The sequence below is a fragment of the Gracilinanus agilis genome, chromosome 6 (genome assembly GCF_016433145.1).
Source record: "Gracilinanus agilis isolate LMUSP501 chromosome 6, AgileGrace, whole genome shotgun sequence".
NCBI lineage: Eukaryota > Metazoa > Chordata > Mammalia > Didelphimorphia > Didelphidae > Gracilinanus > Gracilinanus agilis.
The window spans coordinates 281,253,222-281,279,821 of record NC_058135.1 but is presented as its reverse complement, the minus strand read 5'-3'; the positions used below and the strand labels follow the sequence as shown (position 1 = coordinate 281,279,821).

Below are 26,600 nucleotides of genomic sequence, written 5' to 3'. Positions count from 1 at the left end.
ACAGTGGCCATGACCAAAGTTGGGGCTCTTTCTGCACCTCATGTCATCACCTCTCTGAAGCTTTGTCCTGGTGCCTTCCCATGTTTGCTCGTTGCTTTGTTTGGAGTTCTTAAACCTGTCCAAGATGATTTTCTTTAAAATATTTCCCTTATATAAATTGTTCTGATTCTGTTCATTCTGCATCAGTTCATACTATTCAGTATTTTCTGAAATCATCTCATTATTTCTCATGGCACAATATATATCTCATCACAATCACAAACCATGATGAGTTCAATCATTCCCCAGTTGAAGGGGAATTCCTCTACCCACCCCCTCTTTTAGTATCCCTTTCAGGATTTAGAGGTTTTGTTTGTGGCTGTTCCATTCCTTGTATTTTCCTCCCTCTTATAGTGTACACACACATACCCACATATATACACAGAGTGAGATTTATCTGATTTTACTTTTCCATAGCTCCTTCCTCTATGTTTGTAAATTCTTCTCACACACCTCAACTATGAGAAATAGCAACTTATGTCCCTTTCTTCCTCCTTCCTACACTAATTAATTCTTCATTCTCTTTCCTCTTTTTTAAAACTCTCAGAACAGAAGCCATCCCCATGTCTTCTGTTAAGGTTCTGATGGGCCCTTCTTTATTCTCCTTCATTAGAACATTAACTCTTATAATAAATTACTATATTTGAGAGAGGTGAGGTGGCAAGGAATGATGGACCAAGATGTATGTGTGTGTGTGTTTCTATCAGTTCCTCTTTCAATGTGCCACTATTACTGGACAAACTGAGGGAATTTCTCTGAAATGGTGGCTGATCAGGAATGGGAGCCGGCTCTGATCACTAATGGGAAGGCTTATGAGCAGATAAGCACAGGCCCTCTCCAAACAAAAACCTCCCACTTGACTGAACAAGGGGGTCTTGTTCAAAATGGAATTGGAGTTGAGCAGCTAACTCAAAGACCCCTTTCCCCCTCTTTGCCCCATGAATTGACTCCTCCTTTGATCTGACTGCAAGTTATTTATTAAAGCTTAAACAAGGTAGCTGGTGAAGGAGGATAGACCAGTGATGGGCAAACTACGCGGCGGGCCAGATGGGGCCCCCTGAAATGTTCTATCTGGCAGTGGGACATTATTCTTAATCTGACAAATACAATGAGTAGGATACAATACTATGAAACTTCTAAAGAGTTGCCTTAGAAACAGACTGACAGATGAGCATTTCCTTTCCTTTGGCCCCCTCTTTAAAAAGTTTTGCCCATCACTGGGATAGAGGAAATCAAGGGAAAACTCTAAAAGGTCTGTGCCCTCAAGGTCCTTCCCCTTGGGGAGCCAAATGGTTCAACCCAAAGGTTCACCTTCCCATCCCCTTAAATCTGGATTCCTATCTATGATCTAAGCTATAGTAATTAAGGTAGGGTCCCTTGTAAGGCAAGGTATGGGTAGTCTCTTCAGGGTCTGTTCCCAGAGTCCTAGACTCAAATCTGGAGATCTCAATCTCCTTTTGATGGCAAGATGGCTGACTAGAACAATAGGCTTTTGGGATATCTGTTCAAGAAACCCTTAGGATTTGGCTCTCAAATCAGCCACAAGTGAGCTTCTCCCCAACTTTCGCCTTGAGCTCCCCAACCAAAAGCCCCTCCTTCCAGGATTCTTTTTCCCATGATCCTTTGCTTCCTCCAACTGACGATTCTATCGGTTAGCATGCAATATTCTAAAAGCTTACTTTCACCCCCAACCTGCCATTACATTCTACATCAACATAAAACCCCTTTCAGTTGCTTAAATAAATTTCCTTTTCCTAGGTTTCTCCAAACTCTTGTGTTTATATTTCAGAATTCCTGCTCAGCTTTGGTCTTTTCATCAGAAATTTTTGGAAGTCTTTTATTCTTTTAAAAGTCACTTTTCCCTTGTAGAATTATACTCACTTTTGCAAGGTAACTTACCCTTAATTATCTCTTTTGCCTTATGTACTATTTTATTCCAAGATATTTCATTTTAAGTAGAAACTGCCAGGTCTTGGGAGGTTTCTTAGAATTCAAGCTGCTTCTTTCTGAATCCTTTATATTTTTTGGAAGTTCTAGATTTTGGCTATGATATTTCTAGAACTTTTCCTTTTAATTCTTAAGTTTTGGGGGGGGGAGATGATCAGTGGATTCTCTCTATCTTCACTTTGCCTTCCTAAACAGTCTTAGGGCATAATTTCTTTTTATAAATAACCCTTACCTTCCATCTTAGAATCAATACTGTTTATTTATTCCAAAGCAGAAGAGCAGTAAGGCCTAGGCAATGGGGTTAAGTGCCTTGTCCAAGGTTACACAGCTAGAAACTATTCTAAGAACAGACTTCAGTCAAGGACCTCCCAACTCTAGGCCTGTCTCTCTATCCACTGAGCCACCTAGCTGTACCCCCTTGCCTTTGGTTTCTGACTGACTTCCACCACCTGAGTTAGGTCCTGGATTTTTGAGATTCGGAATGTTAGATTTTCAGGGCTCTCCTTAGTGTTAAAGATCAAGGTACTTGGGAGCCTCTGGCTGCCTGGGCTTTCCCAGTCTTGAGTGCTGTTTTGGACATGGGGCTTTCCAGATGCCCATCCTGGGACTTTCAGGCTTCTCTAGATCCTTCTCTGGAGCCCTCTAATCTTGTTGCCTCCAAACATAAAATCTTGCAGGCCACTCAAGTCTGTGACCCTTCATTGGCTATGCAGGGAGGCTGAGCTTGTTTACTTTTGTTGGTGCTATCTTTGCTGGCAGCATACTTTCCTATTGCCTTAAGGCATCTAGCTAGAAGAAGACACTTGTTTATTTTCACATTGTATTTCTTGATCATTATTGGGGTGGTATGAAATTCAGATTTTCATTAGGCATTTAGGGCAACTTTATTTGACTTGGGCAGCCATCTTGTTCTGGAGAGTTCATCGATTTATTTGATATTCAGAGGATACTGAATTTCTTTACGTAGATGCACTAATATCAAAAAGCATCTTGTTTCTTTCTTTCTTTCTTTATTCCCCACCTCCCACCCCACCCCCTTCTGTCTTCGTATTGGTTTGGTTCCAACACAGAAGAGCAGTAAGGGCTAGGCAACTGGAGTTAAGTGACTTGCCCAGGATCACATAGCTAGGAAGTGTCTGAGGCCAGATTTGAACCTAGGACCGTCTTTAGGCCTGGCTCTCAATCCACTGAGCCACCCAGCTGCCTCCTTGGTGTATTTTTCTTGATCAGTTAGATCAGCCTATGTGCCAGTGGCTGTATAACGTTTCCTACTTCCATCCTTCATCTTTTGCTCATTCTGTTCACACCTTTGTCAAATCACATTTTTATCCTTCAAATTATTCTACAATTATTTGGCTGCATTTTCCCCTTCATTTCTATAATGCCTTGACATGAGTATAGCTGTGGTTCATTACCTACTATGCTATCTGTGTATGTGTTATTTTGTACTGTACTCTTAAACAGTAAGTAAGTATTCCACATGCATTGTTAACTGACTGTAAAGGTTTAGGTCTTAAAACCAGACAGTCTTATGGCCAAGTGACAGATGTTATGACTTGTCAAAGTCCTTGCTGGTCATACAGTTCAGTGAGTAATACAGTATTTCTTTAGGTGCTTAAAGAACCTTAATTTTGAAAAATTTCTTTTTCTGAATTTATCACAAAGTTTTGGAGTGAGTTGCCAAAAGATATCACCTCCTTTTTATCAGGAGGATAGTGGAGACTTGAGTTGGAAAGAAGCATTAATAAGTTCAATACACATTTCTTAAGGGTTGATGCTATACTAAGGCTCATGGTAGGCATCAGGTATGCTGAAACAAATGAGCCATTGTTGCTCTCCAGGAACTAATATTCCCCTGGTTCACATAATAGTGAGTGGCAGATAGGCTGCCTAGGACTCTGTTTACAGACATTTTTCTCTTTATTGCCTATACTTATTCATTTCCTTTAAAAAAATAATGCAATTGTATTCTTTAACTTGGACTTGACTTTTCTTTAGGGGTTCATTCTCACTGCCAGAGAGGAAAATATTTCTTATTTATATATATATATATATACATTTTAAAATTTATTTTAAACATTCTTTTCTTTTTTAGATTTTGAGTTCCAAATTTTCTCCCTACATCCCACTCCCTTCCTCATACCATGAGAAGGCAAGCAATATGATATCAGTTATACATGTGAAATCATCTAAAACATATTTCCACATTTGCCATATTTCAAAAAAAGATAAGAAAAACAAATTTGAATGAGAAAGTTAGACTTAAATTTGCATTCATAGTCATCATTTCTCTCTCTGATGGTGAATTATATTTTTTCCTCATGTGCCCTTGGAATTATTTTGGATAATTGTATTGATCCAAGTAGCCAAATCTTTCACAGTTGGGCATCCTTATAACATTTGTTACTGTCCACAACGCTTTCTCAGGTCTCGTTCATTTTCCTTTGGTTTACATAGGTCTTGCCATGTTTCAGCACCGTAATGTACCATCACAATCAAATCTCACAACTTGTTCAGCTATTCCCCAATTAGTAGCATCCCCTCAATTTCCAGTTCTTTGGCCCCACAAAAAGCTGTCCTTTTCCTTTTTCCTTGATCTCTTTGGGATACAGACCCAATAGTGATATTGTTGGGTCAAGGGCATGCATAGTTTGAAAGCCCATTGAGTGTTATTCCAAATTGTTCTCCACAATAGTTGGACTAGTTCACTACTCCACCAACGGTCCATTAGTGTAACTATTTTTCCTAGAGAGAAAAATGTTCCTTTTTTTACTTCCTAAATTTCACAGCTATCAGTCTTGTTAAAGTTGTTAATCATAGTAAGTATAAACTAATGTTATATTTCTTGTTTTGAAATTGAGTTTATAGTTCCTAAAGCATTAACACTGTCATTCCGTATGTTTCTTGTGCTCTTGTGCAGTTATCAGGACTGTTAAAAGAATGATGATGAAACTCTTTATCTATAGATACAAAAAAAAGGAAATAACCCATTTTTGTCAGGCCAGTTATGAACCTGGATTAGAATTTAAGTCAGACTTTTCAAAGTAAATCTCATTTTGCAAATCTTTTTCCACCAGATTCTGGACTGTCTTTTGTTGATCACTTTAACTTAGATATTATATTTTTGAATTTGTAGTAACTAAATCCTTTTTCAGCTTTCACACTTTCACATAAAGCTAGGCCATGAGCCAACCCTTATTTTTTTCTCATAACTGTAAAATAAAGAAACTAGATATGAAGATCATCAAAAATCCTTCAAGTTCTTTTACATTCTTACCTTTAAAGGAATACAAGGAATTTCCTGCTTATATCTGTTTCTTTGCATTGTGCAGCCATCTCCCCTAAATTGACTTAATTACATGGCCTACCTAAAACCATTTTTTAAATAATACTGTTTATTTTCATGCTATTAAAAAGGTATATATTAATAGCATCAAAACAAATCAAGGTTCTTACCAATCCCAAATCTGTGAGTGAATTGAGCATATCTTTCTTTTCCTTAGTCAACATCGAAGTATAAATGGTGCAGCTGGAGATCGAGGTCACCGGAGCAATCATCAGGAACAGCTACGAAAGGACCCATATGCCAACCTTATGTTACAACGAGAAAAGGATTGGGTTTCAAAGATCCAGATGATGCAATTACAAAGCACTGATCCCTACCTAGATGATTTTTATTACCAGGTACATACTTTCTGCTGATTCTTTCTATGTATTTTTGGTTTTTTTGACCAATTAAATACTTAAATGAATTTGTGATTTTTTTATTGCTGTAGGTCTCCTTTCAGTAATGCAGATATTGAAACCTGTAATTGCCTTCTCATCCTGTGAGATTATTGCTCTTGTACCCCAGACACTCTATAGTAGTAGATCTACCCAATGCTCTGGAGACCTACATATTTTAACTTTCTCTTGATACCATAACAAACAGCATGTAGACTGTCTATGAGTTATCCTTCATTCTTTCTACACTGCTGAACCCCCTCTTTCCAAGAGTATATTTCTTGGACAATACTTTTCTTTTATGGCCCCATTCAAAAATAAGTGTCAGTGAAATTTTCTTTTGAAATCCCAAACTGGCTCTAGACTTGGTAAATTCTGTTCTTCAAGCTTAATGCTGATGTCTACTAGTCCTTGTAATGCAATGGAATGTTTTTGGTGCACATTTCAATTATTTTCGGTTGTCCTTTTCATTTTAATATATCAAGTCCCTTATGCATTATCTTTGCTCATCAGTATGGTTCATCCTTTAGATTACTTGACTTATTTGAAGAACCAGACTTTTGTTCTGGTAAGTGCCTGTCTTCCACTTCACATTCCTTAATCCTTATCCACCTCAACCCTGCCTCTGTTGTATCCTACTTTGTTCTTCCCTTTTGCCTTCTACAATTCCCTCCTTCTTTGTTTAATAGGCTTTTCTGTATTTTAGCTCTCTTCCTCTTGTTCCTCTCTCATCTGTTTTTGCCGAGACTTGGATCCCCATAGATGACACTACATCCCTGACCACTCCCTTCAGCACTACATACTCTTCCTTATATATCCCCTTGCCCTCTGGTTTTAGGAGAGTTGGAATACTTCTCACTCCCCATGGCCACTTCTAGAATCTCTCTTGACACATCAACTTTTTCCTCCTTCATGGTTCCTTCCATCTATATATACTATGGAGTTCAAATCCTAACGGAAGTTATTTGTCATCTATAGCATTCAGAATTCTTTGTCAAGATGTTCAGTACTGCTTGATCATATGGGTCGATGGAGATATGATTGGGGATGTAGACTCGATGATCACTCTAATGCAAATATTAATAATATGGAAATGGGTTTTGATCAGTGACACATGTAAAACCCGGTGGAATTGCTCGTTGGCTACGGGAGAGGACTGAGAGGAGGGGAGAGAAAGAACATGAATCATGTAACCATGGAAAAATATTCTAAATTAAATAAAATTTTTCAAATTATACAAAAAAAAAGATGTTCAGTACTAGAAAGTGCTTTTTTACTAGAGACTTTGGCATATGTTAATGAAGCTCCAGATTCCTTAGGCTTTTTAGGTACCATGAATGACCTCTATTCCATTTGACCTTTCACTTCACTAATGTATATTCCATTTCTATCAGTAAAACCTCGAAAAAAATGTTTTTTTATCTTATTAGCCTATCATTCAATACCTCCCTGTGCATCACCTCTCCTAAACTTATTTATCATCCAATACTTCCCTCCCCTCCACCATTGTCCTTGTTCTATCTTTACTTTTTTCCCTTTCTCAGTTTCTACCTTGTGATTTCAGCCCTATTGTACTCTAATCTCAAGTTCATCCTCTCGGTGTTCATAACCATGCCAGACTCTAGCCTAAGAGTATTCCTGCCATCTTCTCCACTCCTATTCACAAGATGCTGAATGGATTTGAAGGGGATCAATCAACCAAACTGACCAGGTCCACTACAAATATATATTTGCTAATGTCAGAGGGTCCTCCCCACAGCAAATTAATCCTTTTCCCCCATATCTAATTGATTCTCTCTTCCACTCAACACAGAAATTATTTAGAGGGTTTTTTTCCCTTCTCAAGCTTCCCACACTACCACCTCCACCTGCCTTCTAAGCCGAAGACTGGAAAGTACTTCCTCTCTTCTTTGGCTTTCATTTTCCTCAGTCAACTGAAGCTGCCATCTCCAAAGTTACCATTGTTCTCTTAATTGTCTGACTTAATGGTCTTTTCTCAGTCTTCATCTTTCTTAACCTCTCTGTGGCCTTTGACATTGTTGACCACCATGTCTTCTTGGATATTCTCTTTTCTCTGTGTTTTCATGAGACAGTATTTTTCTTGGCTCACCTTTTACCTGTCTGGACCTCTTATCGGTCTCTTTATTGTTTGATAATACATATCATGTCCCTCAATTATTGGCCATATCCCAGACTTTGTTCTGAGCCCTTTTCTTTTTCTTCACTCTCAGTTTGTGTCCTTATAAGCTCCCATGGACTTAATTATCGTTTTCATGCAGGTGACTTCCAGATCTGTGTTTCTAGCCTTATTCATTCCTTAGCCCAAATCTTCAGCTACTTATTGGACATTTCAAATGAGATGATTTCTTAAACTCATTATATGCAAAAGAGAATTCTTGATCTTTTCCCTAAAACTCACTCATCTCCCTAACTTCCCTATTTCTGTCAAGGGCACCATGATCCATTTGTACTGAGGGTTTGAAGCATTGGTGTTATGAACTCTTCACTGCCCTTCAGCCTACATATCCAGTCAGTTGCCAGGTCTTGTCATTTCTTCTTCCACAGTATTTCTCACATCTGTCCCCTTCTTTCCATTCAAACAATCACCACCCCATTTTAGGCCTTCATTGTCGTTTATCTGGACTACTGAAGTCACGTCCTGATTTGTCTCAGTGTGTTCTAAAGTCCAGATTTGATTATTCACTTAACTTCAGTCATATCTGACTCTTATGACCCCACTTGGGGTTTTCTTGGCAAAGCTCCTAGAGTGGTTCGCTATTTCCTTCTCCAGTTCATTTTACAGATAAAGAACTGAGGCAAATGGGCTGAAGTGACTTGCCAAGTGTCTGAGGCCAGATTTGAACTCAGGAAGATGAGTCTTCCTGATTCCAAATCCAGCACTCTATCCATTTTTCCACATAGCTACATAGTGCTTCTCAGTTAGGTGCAGGGTCCCCATTTTATCTCTAGGTTCAAACGTAATTGGTTTTAAAGCCCTTCACAACATGATCTCAAGCTGCCTTTCTAGTTTGGTATCACTCCCCCTCCTGCACCCTTTGGTTCAATCACACAAGCCTTTTTGTTTCTTATATACCATCTTTGGGGCTCTTCACTTCCTATTCCCTGGAATAGTTTCCCTCATCACCTCTGCCTTTTAGAATCTTTTGTTTCCTTCAAAATTTAGCTCAAGTCATATTCTTCATGAGACCTTCTCTGATTGTCCCCTGTTGCTAGGACTCCCCACCCACCCACACAGCCCCTGCCATATTCCCTCATATTTATTTGATATATATTTTCTTATGTATTTGTATGTGTTATCACTCCAATAAAACTGAAGATCTCAGAAACCAGTAGTTTATTTTTATCTTTGAATACCAAGACCTTTGTACAATGTCTGGCATCTAGTAAGTACTTCCTCAGGCTTGATGAAAGATTGAATTGATAACAGAGTAGATTTTCAGAGTTAGTTAAATAAAACCTGGAATATGAGTAAGCCAAACACTTATCCTGTCCAGACTGCAGCTTCCAGTGTGGCCCATTATTCTGAATCATTAACATTCGAAGGACCAGGCACATGTGTCAATTGGTACAAATAATATAATTTTGCTTTGAAATAAATTTTTCATCCTATCTATTTTCTTTGTTTTATAGATTAAAAAATAAATGTACTGTGTCGGTTGAAACAGCTTAAATTCAGGGCCTTCTTGTAATTAAAGATAATTTATAGTTCTTTCTGTTCTTTAGAATTACTTTGAGAAACTGGAGAAACTCTCAGCAGCTGAGGAAATACATGGAGATGGCCCCAAGAAAGAACGTACCAAGCTGATCACTCCCCAAGTGGCAAAGCTGGAGCATGCCTACAAGCCAGGTGAGTGGCTTAGCACCCCATTTACTCTTATTAGAGGCTGAGTGTTGAAAGTATTTCAGGGCTAACTAGGTTGGAGTTATACATGATCCTACAAGCCCTCATTAAACAGCAAGACATTAGTGCAATGAATGCATTTCCCATGACACCTTAAAATAAAGAGTAAATATTTTCAATTCTTATTCCACTGTGTGCTGAAGTTAAGGGTTTACATTATGGGGAAATTTACATTCTCAGAATTTGGACATAAAGGATCTTTTTTCTCAGAATTTGATGAGACAGTAGCATTTTCTTTAAAAGCTGTCTGCCAACATTGTTGTGGTTGTTTTGTTTTTATTTTGTTTTTGCAGTGCAATTTGAGGGCTCTTTGGGAAAGCTTACTGTCTCTAGTGTGAATAATCCTCGGAAAATGATTGATGCTGTGGTAACATCCCGGAGCGAAGATGATGTAGGTGTTAGCAGAACTGTCTACTTACAGAGATCTGGATTATCACCTTTCCTTCTTTGTGCCCTATCTGTGCATAACAGCAGGGGGGTGGAGAAAAGGCTTGTTATTTGTCTGACATTTGCCTCATTCTTGAGAGCATATCATGATTTCTTTGCTTCTGTCTCCCACCCTCATCTCTGTCTCTTTTTTATTCTCTTTGACTGTCTGTCTCTATACACACATATACACAGACACACGCACACATGGAATATATGTATTTACATACACATGCAGTTCCCATCACCTAGAGCAAATGTTTCCTAAGTAAGTTTTATGCCCTTTGGTGTATCTGCACTTGGGCACTGCTGGTTCATTTGTCTGTATCTCCTTTCTGTGGTATTGTTTAGTGTAGCTTCTTCACTTTCAGCAGACAAAGGTTCCCTGTTCAGCTCAATTTACACAGTCCTTTTGCCACACTGCCTGCAGGAAGATACTCAGTCTAAGCTTTGGGATGGGCTTGATTAAAGACATAGCACTGAGGCATCTGTCTTTTCTTAGGAGACCAAAGAGAAACAAGTTCGGGACAAGAGACGAAAGACTCTCGTTACAATTGAGAAAGTAAGTTCTAACAGTTATAATAACAATCAGCCACTGGCAGGAAATTGCCAGATTTTTATACACATGCACATATATAGAGCTTTTGAAAGCACTTCTGCACAGACACCCAACATGGGAAAGTACATTTATTAGAATCCCAGAAGGGCTCAGTAAATGACACCGGCTGGGCTTCAGTCACTTCTTGTTTGTTGCTTGCCAGGCCATTCTAGCAAGCGTAGCGGTTTGGAGCTTAATTAAGTACAATTCCAGAATTTCTGTTTTAAAACTTAGGCAAAGTGTAGACCTAATTTTCCTGCCGTTAGCCCTGTGGAGAAAAGGTAAGTAGGCACATGAGAGGAAAGTACCCTGTTGGGAAAAGTTCAGAGCGAGTTCCAGATGGAATAGAGACCTGTGGCCGCTCGTCGTCACCTGTTAGGTTGCTTCAGCTTCTGCCTAATATCTCTAGTGCTTGTGAGTTGGGTGGGGGCAGGGCTTGACAATGTGATGCCCTAACCCAGGGGCCTCTGGTTGTCCCCCTAGACATACAGTCTGCTCCTGGATGTGGAGGATTACGAGAGGCGCTATCTTCTGAGCCTGGAAGAGGAGCGGCAAGCACTGATTGAGGAGAGAAAGCAGAAGATTAGTGACATGTACGATAACCTGAGGGGGAAATTGCCTGGGCAAGAGAGGTAAGAGCATAAGATTAATAGGATCTTTGCTTCTTTTGTTCATGGAGATTTGCCTTTTTATCTGTCAGCATACACAGTCCCTTTTATTTTTTTAAACCTTCACCTTCCATCTTAGAATCAATACTGTGTATTGGCTCCAAATCAGAAGAAGAGCAGTAAGGGCTAGGCAATGGGGGTTAAGTGACTTGCCCAGGGTCACCCGGCTGGGAAGTGTCTGAGGCCAGATTTGAACCTACGACCTCCCGTCTCTAGGCCTGGTACTCCATCCACTGAGCCACCCAGCTGTCCCCTACAGTGCCTTTTAGAACAATTGTTTCCCCTAAATCAAGGTATACATTAAGCTGTAGTGGATTTCATAAGGCCAAACTCGCCTGGCAGTAAGCCTTTTCTAGAGTTGGATTGAGAATAGCATTTTTTATTGTGGAGAAGCAGAAATGAAGAAGAGAGATTAAACATGGCAGGGGTGCTTGTCTGATAATTCAGGAAAAATGCTTTTTTCCTACCACTTCCTTCAGGTTCAGGAATCAACATAATGGCACTGAAAAACTTAAAAGGAGGATTGGACCCTATATGAAGTGAACTAGCTCCCTATTTTTACCATGAGGATTTTTCCCTAAAAAGTATTCATACAGATAGACCCTGTAAGGAATCAACATAAAGTTTGCCTCTGAGTCTTTTGACAAAGATAACAAATAAAATGGCTCAGTACATAGGCAAAAGCATTTCATGCCTAGATGTTTGGATTGGGTTTTTTTTGTTTGTTTTGTTTTTTTCATTTTTTTTCTTTGAAGGAAAGAGTAGGTTTTGACCCACTTATATAGTAAAAGAATCACAGTAAAGTGATCTCATAAGATATTCAGTTGACAGTATTCTTAATGGAATTCAGGAGCTCACTATACTCTTGATTTTTATTTAATTTTAAATCCTTTCTCCTTTTACAGACCAAGTGATGACCACTTTACACAGATCATGTGTATCCGTAAAGGGAAGAGAATGGTTGCCCGAATTCTTCCTTTCTTGTCCAAAGAGCAGGCAGCTGACATCCTCATGGCAACAGCCAGGAACCTGCCCTTTCTGATCAAGAAGGATGCCCAAGATGAGGTAATACCCCAGGAGAGACACCTTTCCTTTAGTCCTTCATAGCTAATAGCAATTGTAGGTTTTTCACTTTCCTTCTCCTTAAGGCAAGAGAACTTTTCTTGAAGTATGTTTTGGTCATTAAAACTCATATACTGGAGCCTTAAGTTTTTAATCGCTTGGAGGTAGCACAGCAAGCCATACAAACAGGAAGAAAAGAGTTGGTGTATTGCTTTGGGTCTGTCTCTCCTATTTGGCATTTTCTTCATGTGCAGCTTCTTCCTTACTGCAGCTTGATTTATTCACTGTATATCTTCCTATGGAATGATCATTCTCAGTGAGCATTTATTAAATGCCACCAATTGGGGATGCAGGTACAAAGACTATTTGCCAGAAGCTTATGTTCTAATTGGGAAGGAAACAAGTCCATAGTAAATATATAGCTGTGACCAAGCATCAGTGAAAATAAATCAAGTAATATCCTTGTAAGGCCAGGCTGATATTTGTAAAACACTAAGTGATCTGGGTAATGTTTGGATTCTTGTGCAGTGTACCTAAAAATCTCAGAATACAAAATTTAGAGTGGTTTCAGAAAATTCAAAATGATAAAAGTTCAATAAATAGTACAAAGTGATGTCTTAAAAGTACAATTCATAAATACTAAAATTGGAGAAAATATGAGATGCACACAGGAATAACAGTGTCTGGTGCTTCTACTTAGAAAGATCTTATGATCTGGAACTAGAGAACCATATGATGCTCAATCTGGAAAAGGCCTTAAAGATCACTTCATTGAAGTCTTATTTTACAGTTAATTTAGGACCCCAGAGCCCAAGTAATATGGCACATATAAGTTGAGCAGTATCTTTCTACAGGCCCATGTTAAATTACTGTATTAAGAATAGGAGGGGAAATGAAAATACCAGCGAAAGCTATATGATTCTGAGAATGGAAAATATGTCTCAGAGGAAAGATGTGGTTTGTGGTTTCTTAGCATTTTGAAGACACTAAAGGGATGACTTTACTGTCTTAAAGCATATAAAATTGTTATGAGAAAGACGGACCAAATAGAAAGAAATAGTTTTGAATTATAGTGGGAGAATTTGGAGGTCATAAGTGAATAAACTCATAGTTTTGCCATCTTATTTCTTGGATGAATACCTTTAAAAATAAGATAAATAATTATATTGTGTGGACTCTTATCTAGCCAGAGGAAAAAACAACTGAACTCTTAGATTCTCTTTCTTACTCTTTCTCTTTTTGGAAATTTTTGGAGCTCAACACTTCAACTTTGTAATCTTGTCCAAGAGTCTATGAACTTTTAAAATACATTTTTTTTTTATTAATGTGTTTCTTGTTGGTTTAATTCCGTTTACTTGCAATCTTATGTATTTTGCATATTTTAAAATGTTATTCTGTAAAGGGATCCAATTGATTGCACCAGCCTTCTGCTTGAGTGGAATCCAGGACCCCAAAAAGACTAAGAACCCCTCATCTCAGCAGTGTTTTCAAAGGGTTGGATTCTAGTTTTGGTTCAACAATGATTCTCTCTATGATTGCGGGCGAGTCACTTTTCCCTCCCTTTCTATTAGTTTCTCCAGAATACCACTTACCCCACAAAGTGATTAAGGAGATAAAATGAGGTAGTAATAGATACAAAAACTCTTGAAAAAGTCAAAAGTATTCTGCAAATAATCTGGCAGCGCACAGTGAAAGTTACAAAAAGAAAAATGCCCTTTGACCCAATGATTCCATTGTTGGGAACAAGCTTTCACAGTATTATCAAAAGCAAACAAAAATAACTATCCAAAGATTTTCATAGCAACATTATATGTAATTGCAAGAGGAAAAAAACTGGAAGCAACCTCAATGTTCCAACAGTAGAGGAATGAGTAAACAAAATTGTGTTACATTAATGTAATGAAACCCTCTAATGTAACTGAGATAGAGATGGAATGTAGAGAAATCTGGAACAAGCTTCATGAAGTAAGGGCAAAGTGAAAAATATCTGATGAAAATTGAACGAGAATTAATGGGAATATAATCTTTATTGGGAACAAAAAGTGAAGTACTGAAAAAGTGTTATACTTTAAGCATTAAAATTGCTGATCCACATTTATATTAGTTATAGTAGTTAATGTTAAATTTCTAATAAAACACTTTTTAAATGGTCTCCAAGTTTAAGATAATTCTATTTTTTGTGTGTTCATAAAAAGATTTCTTCTCTTTGATTCAGGTGATATGGAATTGTTAATTAAATAAACTTGAAGAAGTTGGGGCACTTTGGGTCCTAATTTGAGGGTTATTCAGTTTTAGCTTCAGATAATTTGATACTCTGTCCCTGGGATCCCTCACTTTTGTTAAGTCTGGTTTCCTTAAGTGTACTGGATGATGTGATTCCTTTCTCTCCCATTGTCAATGTCTGATGTTTTTGTCTTTGTTCCCTAGGTTTTACCTTGCTTATTGAATCCCTTCTCCCTTCTCCTTTATCATCTTCCATCAATGACTGTCACCAGCCTTCTGCAACAGCTAATGAACCTACCTCAAAGTGCAGCTGCACCAGCACCCGCCAACCCACACCTCACTGCTGTGCTCCAGAACAAGGTGCTTTGGAACTCCTTTTGTAACTCTGTACTCTCCTCCCCTCTGGACCTGAGCTGAAGTTGGCCACACAGGCTGCTGTAGGGACTGACATAAGAGCCTGCAGAACCCTGGGGAAAGGCTGTTGCCTGCTTCCTCTGTCATGGTGACCGTTAAAACTCGAAGTTTCCATGGGGGCAGCTGGGTAGCTCAGTGGATTGAGAGTCAGGCCTAGAGACAGGAGGTCCTAGGTTCAAATCCGGCCTCAGCCACTTCCCAGCTGTGTGACCCTGGGCAAGTCACTTGACCCCCATTGCCCACCCTTACCACTCTTCCACCTATGAGACAATACACCGAAGTTAAGGGTTTAAAAAAAAAAATTAAAAAAAAAAAACAACCTCAAGGTTTCTGGATATCCTGGGTAGAAATAGTAGCATCTACTCCTGCTCCTCCTATTTATACCTCCCTAGTATCTCATGGCGTTAAATAGACTATTTAGCTATTAGTTCATATTCTTTTCTGAATATTAGAAGTGAGAAGGATATTTTAAAGGCCACAAAATCGTGTTCTAAAGTAGATTAAATATCTGTAGTTGGGGGCAGCTGTGTAGCTCAGTGGATTGGGAGTCAGGCCTAGAGACGGGAGGTCCTGGGTTCAAATCCGGCCTTAGACACTTCACAGCTGTGTGACCCTGGGCAAGTCACTTGACCCCCATTGCCCACCCTTACCCACTCTTCCACCTAGGAGCCAATACACAGAAGTTAAGGGTTAAAAAAAAAAAAAAGTAAAAAATATCTGTAGTTGGAAGGACCTAGAAATTACTATGAGTCCCAAAAGTCTTGGTGCAGTTTTAAGCTATTAAATCTTGAAGACTTTTGAGATATCCTTTATAAATATGAAGAAAGTCTAATGCCAGTCAGACAAAAAACCCAACCAATCCAGTATTCTGTCTTTGACAGTACCAACAAAGGGATTTTTTGTGGGAAGGCAAAGTTCCCTTCTCTGATATCAGATTCAAAAGGATAGGAATGAACATTCCAAAACATCCCTCACTTCCTAGTATGACTTTATTGTCTGTAAATTTACTCAGGTCCTTCTGAAACCTGTTTATGTTTTTAACTTCAGCAGCTCTAGGGATAAAAAGTTTCCTGACTTTATTGCTAGGAGTGCTTCCCCCTATTTTTAAAATTCTAGAGTTTGTTTAGTAGGTCTTAGTTTATACTTCCCTTAAGTTTTGTGATTTGCAGTAGCTACAATTATACCTCCTCTTAGTGTTTGTGTGTATTTTTAGAGTTTACTTTCTCAAAGTGTGTCTTCATCTAGAAGCTACCTCCATTACCCTGAGAATGTAGGCACTTTACTGGACCTTACTCACTTCTTATCTCCTCTTTTGAAGTCAGTCTCATTAAGAAGCCTTTTTTTTCCTCCTCCTTTTGCCTGTACCATAGTTCAACTTTTGGTGGCTTCCCTTGTTGGATATAAGTTATTAGAAAGCAGATTTCAGTTCAGTTCAAGAAAGAGCTTCTCAGTAGTTAGAGTTGTACAGCCGTGGCTTCTCTGTTTTTGGAAGGGCCAGATGACAGACACCCAGTTAGGGGTGTCAGAGAGGAGAAGAGGTGCATTTTATAGGGGGTTTTGCTCATTTCTTTCTCAGACTCTCTCAACTTAAATTCATTTTCATCCCAACGAAGAGGAGCAGGTAGGCTCATTCCCACGGCATGCATAACTAGGCAGATCTCTTCTGTTCCCCAGAAGGGTACTAGCGAGGTTCTTTATGTGTGAGCCAAAAGGTTTTCTGTATTCTTACTCTTCTTTACTCTTGTAGAAATAGTGAAGGGGCAGGTATAAGCATGTGAGTGCTTGGGGTCTCAATGATTTAGATGGCAGAAGAGGATTACATGTAACAGACAGCCCTACCTTATTCCCACCATCCAGCTCCTTTACTCCTATTCACATGCTGCTTAACAGAGCTGGAAGTCACACAGTGTTGCCGAATGGATATCTTAAATTCATGTCATCCAATTTCAAGTAGGCCCAGAGTGAAAGCAAAGTAATCTTCTGTAGTTGATTCTCTGTCTTAGCACAAAAGCTTTTCCAAACCTCCCCCTGCCCAGTTTATCTCGTCTGAAAATCTCACCTCCTACTTTATAGAAAATTGAAGACATTTCATGGAACCCTCGACCCTGTGCCCCCCCTTTCCATCTTTCTCCCAATATCTAACAGTAATAGCTTTCTCCTGGCCAAAGCCAGCTTCTTCCTATATTTCTGTGCTCTAATCCCTTCTTGCCTTCTCTAGCAGATTGCAATTTCAGTTTTCCCCTCTTTAGTCTTCCACCTCTCTCTCATCTGCTGGATCTTTCCCTGATATCCACATGTCCCTTCTTAAGAAGTCTTTATTTGTGCCATCCCTTTAGGGGCAATTAGAGCGCTGGGCCTGGAGTCAGGAAGATCTGGGTTCACATTTGGCCTCAGACTCTGTGTGACTCTGGACAAGTCACTTAACCCTATTTGCCTTAACAGTATCCTTGCCAAGAAAACCCTGTGAACAGTATGCTCCATGGGGTCATAAAGGCAGGTGTGACTGAACGACTTTAAGTAACGCCACCATATCTGTACCTTTGACCTTTTCAACAAGGAAAAGTTATCTGTGGTCCCTGGCCTACTTCCTCTCCTCAGTTGACACCAACTGCTGACCTCTCTCTGGCGTGACCGGTGCTCTTCCTCAGTCCTTCTTCCTGACCCCCTCTCCTTCCACCTACTTTCTTCTCTGGGCTTTTGGGACACGGCCCTGTGCTGGTTCTCTTCCTTTGCTGTCTGGCTTTTCTTTATCTGTCTCCTTTGCTGCTTTATCCTCCAGAATCCATCCCCCGCCTGTCTGACAGCCACATCCCCACGCTCCCTCACAGTCCTTGCCAGCTCACATGGTTTTCCTTATGATCTTCATTTGCTCATTCCCCTCAGATCTTGCCTTCCTGACTCAGGGTCCCTCTGCTTCATTCCATGACCATTTCCTTATTGGACCTTTCATTCAGATCAGATAGTTTGGAGATGTCTCCAACGTGCCCAGGCCCCTCCCCCCCATCCCCCTCTGCCATCACATACCCCGTCATCCTGCCAGCCTCCTGGGATCAGAGTGCCAGGGTTTCCTTTGACTCATCCACTCTCTACCTAGTCAGTGACCAGATTTTTGCATTCCTCCCCCTCTATCTCTCCCAAGCTCTTCTCTCAGCTCCCATAGCTCCCACCTTAGTGTGGGCCCTCTCATCTCCCATCTAGATTATTGCAGTGACACTCGCGAGTGGTCTCCTTGCTCACAGTTCTTCCCACTCCAGTATATTCTCAATGTTGCCCCAGTGTTCATTTTCTTAAAGCTCAGCTCTGACTGTCTCAACACCCTTGTCAGTAAACTATTTGCTCTATTGCCTCCAGGATAAAATCTAAATTCCTCCCATTGGTTTTTTTTTTTGGAGGCAAATAGGGTTAAGTGACTTTCCAAGAGTCACATAGCTAGTAAGTGGCTGAGGCTGAATTTGAACTCAGGTCTTCCTGACTCCAAACCCAATGCTGTATCCACTTTGGGCCACCTAGCTACTCTGTCCCATTAGCTTTTAAAGTCCATCATAACCTACCCTCAGTCTCTTTCCAGCTTTCTTAGCGATTGTTCCCTGTGATCCATACAAATCCAATTTCCCAGTTTCTCACACATGATGCTCCAGATGCTCCATCTCTCATTCCTCCCATTCTCTCCTCATCCCTGCCTCAAAACGTCTCTTTCTAAAAGATATGGCCAAGCATCACCTTCTCACAAGACCTTTGCCGATCCCCTCAATGGCTCTAGCCTCCCTGCCCTAACTACTTCATATCGCTTTGTGTTTATTTTGTAGACTTGGCTTTGTTTTTCTCCCCTGTCAGACTGCCAGCTCCTTGTGAGTAGGGATTGTTTCCTTCTTTTTTCTTGTCTCCCCAGCTGCTTATAAAGTACCCAACATAGAAGGTCGGCTTGCTTGGCTGATTGACAAACTGGTGCCTTCTTTCTCTCTACAGTTTGGCCTGTCACTGCTCTACCTGGTCCTGAGCCGTGGAGAAGAGCTGCAGAGTTCAGACTCATCTACAGAGTTAATGCAGGACAACCAGTGGTGAGTCAGGGCAGTGCCCTCTGCTTCCAGAGGGAGGGGGGCCTGGCTCACTTCAGTGGTTATATCCCTAGTGCCTTGCACAGAATCTGGCACCCGGGAAATCCTGACTGCGCGATTCCTTTTTCTTTCTCACATTCCTTTTGTGGCTTTTCTCTGTCAGGACAGAGTTGATGTTCATGGCCACGAGAGAGCTCCTGCGGATTCCCCAAGCAACGCTGGCTAAACCCGTCTCCACACCTACAAACCTAACATCCCTTTTTTCTCGTTATGTTGACCGACAGAAACTGAACCTGCTTGAGACAAAATTGCAGTAAGTTAAGCTGGTGCTCCCTTTTGTATCCAGGAGCAGGGTAGAGGTTGGGTTGGAGAAGGGATCGAACCTGAAAACTGAGGAGGAAAGAAAAGGATGTCCCAGGAGAGAGCAATGCTGGATGAAAGACAAGGAGAGAAAAGGGGTTCTGGGGGTGGGAGGCACTTGTCATAAGAGTTCTTGTGCAGCCGGGTGGCACCGAGGAGAGAGCAGGAAAACCTCACTGTGACTTGGGGGCAAGTTGCCTGACCCCTGCCTCAGGTCCCTCCATTGTAAAGTAGAACAATGAATCAGAGCACCCCTGCCTCAGGGCGTTGTGAGCATCCAACGAGAAAACTGTAAAGCACTGAAGTATTTCTTCCCTTCCCTTGTACAGACTGACAAGTGGCTTCTGTTTGGGTTTATTTTCCTAACATGCTTTCTTTGTCTTTACACTGTCAGGTTGGTTCAGGGGATACGGTAAAAGAGCTCTGGACGCCCCTGTGTCTCCAGGTGGCCCACCATCTGCACTGCTGCCATCACCATTGGAGTGTTTTCAGTCGGGGACGGAAGGTGGCTCCTTCCCCAAAGCAAAGCCTTGTGGGATTGTTTCTCATTGATAACTGGTATTTGGAGACAGCCCTGCTCTCCTGCCTCCTCCTCACCGCTCGGGAAACTTGGCTGGCTCTGACTTTTGCTGGTTTCTTCTCCTTGCTACTAGGTCACAATTCTGCATGTCCTGCCCTGCCCTGCCCCCAATTCTTTTTAACTTCACAGGGATTTTTTGGCTACAGTCACAGATGTAATCTCTTTAATCTGACATTTTCCCATCATTCATGCTGAGAGTAAATTATATCCCACCAAAAATATTCCTCCCCCTGCCCTGTTTGATGCTTTGCCCTTATTAACATAACAAGACTCTAGGAGGGGACATTAGATAGAAGTCCTGATATTTGTCTCGCCTCCAGAGTCCCAAAGGCGTGATGTGATGGCTTGGAAGAAAATCTTTGGTTGGGCTCTTGACCCTAGTCTGTCTAACCAGCAGCCGGCTGGCGCATGGGGAGTGTGGCTACTCCATCCCGAAATCTAACTGGCCGATCGCCCTTCATGCTAGCTGATACTGTACGGGCATCCGACCCAGAGATGAGTCATCGAGCAATGCCCTGTCTTTAGGTGCCCAACTCTGCTCAGAAGTCCTCCTTCGTCTCCCCCCTTCTCCGTCTGCTCCTCGGTCGTGTATTCGCTGTGCAAACAGCACGCCTTTAGTTCTTCTCATCCTCCCTGAAACCATAAGAGAAATGAGTGGATGCTTTCTAGCCCCTTCCTTGAGAGACTGCTGCCCAGGATGACCGACTCCCTCCCGTAGTCTGCATTAGCAGTGTAGGGTCCTAACGGCACCTCTTTGCACCTTTACCTACCCTGTCTTCCTGGGTATGCTTTAGAAAGCTCACCTGTGGCTTTTCTCGAACCCTTTTTCATTCAGTCCTTAATGGGTAAAGGCCCTACACTGCAACCATGGATTCTGAGTTTGACATGGTCCTCCCTTCTCTCCCCTCCCTCCTGCCTCCAGGTAGAACTGCTGTCCCTGCTTCGTTTCACTCAAGTCCCGTTTCCCAGATAACTATGGGGCCTGGATTTGAAGCCCAGCTGGAACAGCCCCTTCATTGCCCCCATTTCCTTAACAAAATTCACCAGGGGGCCTGGGTTTTATCCCCAGCGGGCACAGCCCCCCGGACAATTTAATCTGATGAATTTTCCTAAACATCCAATACTGTTTCCCATTGTTCGCACCTTTGGAATGTGGAGAGGAGAGGTTCTTTAATTTAAGATGAACATTTTGCACATGTATGTATTGTACAACCAGTGAAATCCTCCGTTAGAAGCAGCCTCTCTTCCATCGCTCTTGGTTCACATGTCTCCCCTCATCCAGCCCCCACTTCTTTACGAACCATTCCTTCCCTCACTAACATCCAGCTTTCCCCAACCATCACTTATGGAACATTTCTGCCCATGCGCCTTCCTTCCCCCCTCACTGCTGATCAAGTGGACATTTCATTCTTTTTTTCCTTCCTGCGCTTTTACTTTTTTTGTTTGGTTCTGATTAATGAAAATAAAAGTTTCTAAATTTACATTTTTATAGGGTATTGTAAATAAAAACAAATTGTATACTTGAGATATCTGTGGCTTTCTTTCTTCTTTGTGCACCTAAATGTGTATTTCTTAAGACTTCATTTTACATTTAATCCCTCTAGTAAACACCTTAAAGTGAGTAGTGAATGGAAAATCTTTAAAAATAGATTTACAGAACACCTACTATGTGCTTCACAAATACCTCACCTTGGGAGGTAGGTGCTATTATCATCTCCCTTTTATACTTGGGGAAAGCTGAAGCAGAGGGTAAGTGGCTCGCCCAAGGTCGCACAGCTACAGTGTCCCAGGATGCCTTTAAGCTCATCCTGCTGACTGCAGGCCGGACACTAGCCTCCGCATTCCCAGCAAGGGAGAAAATCTACGTAAATAACTTGGAGAGGGACTTCTGGGGGATGGATTTAAGACTGGCCTCAGTCAGGATAGACCTGATTCCAGGTCCCATGTCAGCACCCACGACTGCGTCTGTACCGGTCATGTGAACTTTCATTGCCCCCAGTGTCTTTCCAAGACTCCCCACTATAGAACATTTGCCAGCGTAATAATTAAAAAGGGTTTTTGGTCAAATTAAGGGTTATAAAAAGTTGCTGTTTATGATAATTAAATATCAAGTCAGAGACTTAGTAGCTTTATTAGAGCAAAATAGTGATGGTAAGAGAAGGAAATGTAGGAAGGAGGTAGAAAATATTGCCTAGCTAAAATACCCCAAGTCCAGGCCTGGGTGCTGAATGCAAATCTTACCCGCCCACAGGAATATCTCCAGCCAGGCAGGTTCAACAACCAAAGACGGATGCTGAAGTGGCAGAGCCGCTCCAAAGGGCAGTCTCAGGCCAAGGAGGCCAGAATCTCACTTGAGTAAGCATCCCTCTTCAGAATCTCCAATGCAGAAAGCAGAATCTTCACCAGAATCCAAAGTCGGAATCAGGAAGTGGAAATCCGAAGCCACAAAAGAACCTCCCCAGAGCTTACGCCGGTGAGGCAAAGAGCACACAAGAGCTCCAAAGTCCCAGAGGCTCCGCTCTCTCCCCCCCATAGGCTCTTCTTGTCCCAGCTCAGGAATGTCAGTCTCCCAATTTGCCCAGCACTGCTGGGGGCCAAGAGGCAGCGGGTGGTTGTTTAGGGTAGGAACTTCCTTTCCTAGGAAAAGGTTTTTACTGAGAGTTAATGACTAACCGGGTGTGAAAGGCACAGGATTCCAGGTTCTTGATTGATTAACTTAGAATAAACAAAAGGAGTTTAAATTCTCTTTCACAGCAGCCAAACATAGCAAAGGGAATTGCCTTTCACAACTCACAGGTCCAGATTCTCTATCAGTCCTCCCGCCCAGTATGGATTGTTTCTTTAAAATATTCTATGTATCTTTTTTTGTTAAACCCTGACCTTCCACACCTTAGAATCAATACTATATATTGGATCTAAGAAGAGTGGTCAGGGCTAGGCCATGGGGGTTAAGTGACTTGCCCAGGGTCACCCAGCTAGGACGTGTCTGAGGCCGGATTTGAACCCAAGACCTGTCTCTAGGCATGGCTCTCAGTCCACTGAGTCACCCAGCTGCCCCCAGCAGCACTTGTTTTCAATAAACATGCCCAAACCTTTTACTTCCATTCTCTTGCAGCAACTCCTCAAAAGAGATAGAGGAGGGGCAGCTGGGTAGCTCAGTGGATTGAGAGTCAGGTCTAGAGACGGGAGGTCCTGGGTTCAAACCCGGCCTCAGACACTTCCCAGCTGAGTGACCCTGGGCAAGTCACTTGAACCCCATTGCCCACCCTTACCACTCTTCCACCTATAAGTCAATACACAGAAGTTAAGGGTTTAAAATTAAAAAAAAAAAAAAAGATAGATAGATAGAGGAAAGTTTCTGATCCTCCTTTAAGGCTAATTGCTGTTAGATCATTTCCCTCGTGTGACTCGTGATCCCGCTTTGGCTTTTCTTAGCCGAGGTGCTGGATCGGCTCTCTCCTCCTCCAGTAAGTGTCTGCACAGGGACCAGAGGACTTCCTGACTCCGGGCCAGCACTAGTCACTGCCCCACCGAGGAGGAGCGTGCCTTCGGCTTTTTCTTCCCTGGCCTGTGCTCAAGATCCGATTATTACCCATTTGAAACGGAGTGCAGAGACCCAGGTGAGAATCCTGGCCCATCGCTGAAAAACGCGTGACGGTGAGCGAGTCCCTGCTGCGATCGACAGTCCAGAGCGCTAAACTTGGACTCTGAAGTCCCGAGATCCAATTCTACTTCTGCTTCGCCAGATGAACCTGAGCCAGTCACTTTATTTCTTTAGGTCTGTTTCCTTATCTATTAAAATGAAGAGGAACCTGCAGATCTTTCTAACCCTTGAGCAGGGTCCCGTGATTCTATCTTCAGTCAACAGGAAGCATCCATGTTCCTTTCACTCTTATTTTCTGACTTAGTTACCACTCAGAAGACAGATCGGCAAGTTAAGGGACTTGCCCAAGGTCACACGGGAAGTGTCTGACGCCAGACTTGAACCCAGGACCTTCTGATTCGCCGCATGGCACTCCATACGCTGTGCCACTGTAGGAATTGAATATCTGCCTACCGAGGGCTAAAGGAAGTCGGTGGTCTTCACGTTCTCCCTGTAATGTCTGGTTAAGACTTAATGCCTGGCGGGTAGGACCAACGTTCAAAAAGTGGAGCTTCAGCCAACATCGCTCCGCGGGACTCCCCTTCGAGGTTTCACGATCCTCGTGACTCCCACGGCACGGAGTCCAGCACTGCCACCACCCACGAGAAGGGACCTGAGGCTGGATGGAGTAGGAGGGACCCCCGTCCCCAGGGCTAAATGGGGCTGATTTCTCCCTTCGAAGGTTCTTGGCGGTGAGCTCAGTAAAACCCAGCAGGGTTGTCGTCCGAACGAGGAAACGGAAGCTGGTTCTCCTGGAGAAGGTGCCAACGGAGGGAGTCCTGCTCGGCGGTCTGGGGGAGCCTTTGTTCCGTCAGGAAATCTCGAGCCACTCCAGCGAAGGCCGGCGTCTGCCCTCTCCGTCCTTTCCTCTTTCCCGAGTCATTTCCATGTTCTCGAAGACCTTTTCCCATGACTGGTCAGCGCCGTCCAGTCATCATCTGGCCGGTTCCCAGAGCGAGAGCCTGGGGGAGTCTTTGGGCTCGGGCCCAGATGAAGGAGTTCTATTTAGAGGTGCCCCAGCCCGGAGGGGAAGGACATGGGAGGTGCCGCCGCGGGTCCCAGCCCCGCTTACAAGTCATTGTAGAGACACATGAGAAAGCTTCATAGATAAAGCAGCAGCCCCGGAGAGGGGCTTTACCGGCCCAGGGAATCCCCTCTCCAGCCCGCTACGGCCACCCTCACCATTCCATCTTCACACTCCGCCACAGACACGAGGGATTTTGTCAGCCTTGAGTTCCCCTCTGGGTAACTTCCACTCTCCCAACCAGTAAAATCCGTCCTTTACACCCCACGGATGCCCCAAAGTCGGTCAGGGGTTGTCCTTCGTCCTCAAAGAGGACCAAAACGACATCCTTGAGGAAGTCTCGACTCCTGCATAAGCCAGATTTAAGCGAGGCAGAGACGGACAAAATTGCCCAACTGTCTTCCAGTAGGGGGTTACGAAGAGCACCAATTCTCGTTTGTAGCTTTTTGTTCTGTAAGTGAACTTTAAATTCACGATTGCCCAAACGACGTCACTGTTCTTCCTCTAAGACATAAGGTAAACTGAAATCATGATATCTCTTTTTTGGAGCCCACTTTAGAAGAAATATCTGGGGGGCAGCATGGTGGCTCAGTGGGTTGAGAGTCAGGCCTAGAGGTAGGAAGTCCTGGGTTCAAATCTAGACTCAGACACTTCTTAACTGTGTGACCCTGGGCAAGTCACTCAACCCCCATTGCCTAGCCTTTATTCTTCTGCCTTGGAACTGACACAAGTATTGATTCTAAGATGAAAACTAAAGGGGTGTGTGTGTGTGTGTGTGTGTGTGTGTGTGTGTGTGTATACATATTTGAACTTGGTTCTCCCATTTTATAGATGGGTATACAGGTTAAGTGACTTGTCTAAGGTCACACAACTAGTATGTATCTAAGGCAAGATTTGAACTTGGATCTTTCTGAGTCCGGCATTAGCACTCTATCCACTATTTGCCACCAAGCTGCCCAGTAGAGTGTGCTTCCCTTACTCATACATACTCTAGCTCCTGTTCACGTTCATTGGCAGTCTTCCAAGAGTTGAGACAAAAGATGTTCTCATCCTGTGGCAAAGGCAGCAAGGAGAGGATCCCACCCAACAATAGACATGTAGGTCATTGCTGAGTCCAGGCTCAAACCCTTTATGGCATTTTTTTTTTTTAATTTTAAACCCTTAACTTCTGTGTATTGACTTATAGGTGGAAGATTGGTAAGGGTAGGCAATGGGGGTCAAGTGACTTGCCCAGGGGCACACAGCTGGGAAGTGTCTGAAGCCGGATTTGAACCCAGGACCTCCTGTCTCTAGGCCTGACTCTCAATCCACTGAGCTACCCAGCTGCCCCCCTCTTTATGGCATTTTAACAGGTACTAATGGGACCTGGGCTCGTCTAGCACAGCCTTGGAGAACTCAGTCTCTGAAGCACAATAGGAATCAGAGGAGGATTTTATTATTTTTTTTTTAATTTTTTTAATTGAGTAATTAAGAAAACTTTTCCATAGTTACTTGATTCCTGTTCTTTCCCTCCCCTCTACTCACCCCCCCTCCCGTAGCCAACACGCAGTTCCATTGGCTTTTATGGGACATTGATCAATTTCCATATTATTGATATTTGCACTAGGGCGATCCTTTAGAGTCCACATCCCTCATCACATCCCCATTGACCCATGTGATCAAGCAGTTGTTTTTCTTCTGTGTTTCTGCTCTCACCATTCTTTCATGGAGGAGGATTATAATGGAGAAAGTTAGGGATAAATCATGATTGTAACTCATTCGAGGTAGCCATGCTGGGTGTTATAGGCAATTTATAAGAGAGTATAAAAATAGCGAAAAGTAGTTGGGATAGATATGTATATATACATAAAGCTAAAGGCAATCTTGGCTGCTAAAAAAAAAGTGGAAAGTGGGTTTAGCTCTCCTGATGTAGGTGC

General features: G+C 42.2%; 1 protein-coding gene across 1 annotated transcript in view; it reads left to right on the top strand.

Moving 5' to 3' along the window:
- Positions 1-21,463, top strand: part of PATL1 (PAT1 homolog 1, processing body mRNA decay factor) — a 37,678-nt gene extending 16,215 nt beyond the window's left edge. Inside the window, exons 10-19 of the mRNA XM_044681981.1 lie at positions 5,490-5,670; positions 9,454-9,577; positions 9,925-10,022; positions 10,560-10,619; positions 11,139-11,287; positions 12,229-12,388; positions 14,813-14,968; positions 18,989-19,080; positions 19,241-19,390; positions 19,832-21,463. Of these exons, the coding sequence (XP_044537916.1) occupies positions 5,490-5,670; positions 9,454-9,577; positions 9,925-10,022; positions 10,560-10,619; positions 11,139-11,287; positions 12,229-12,388; positions 14,813-14,968; positions 18,989-19,080; positions 19,241-19,390; positions 19,832-19,853 (1,192 nt within the window). The 3' untranslated portion in view covers positions 19,854-21,463. The remainder of the gene's footprint in view (positions 1-5,489; positions 5,671-9,453; positions 9,578-9,924; positions 10,023-10,559; positions 10,620-11,138; positions 11,288-12,228; positions 12,389-14,812; positions 14,969-18,988; positions 19,081-19,240; positions 19,391-19,831) is intronic.
- The last annotated feature ends 5,137 nt before the right edge of the window (positions 21,464-26,600 follow it).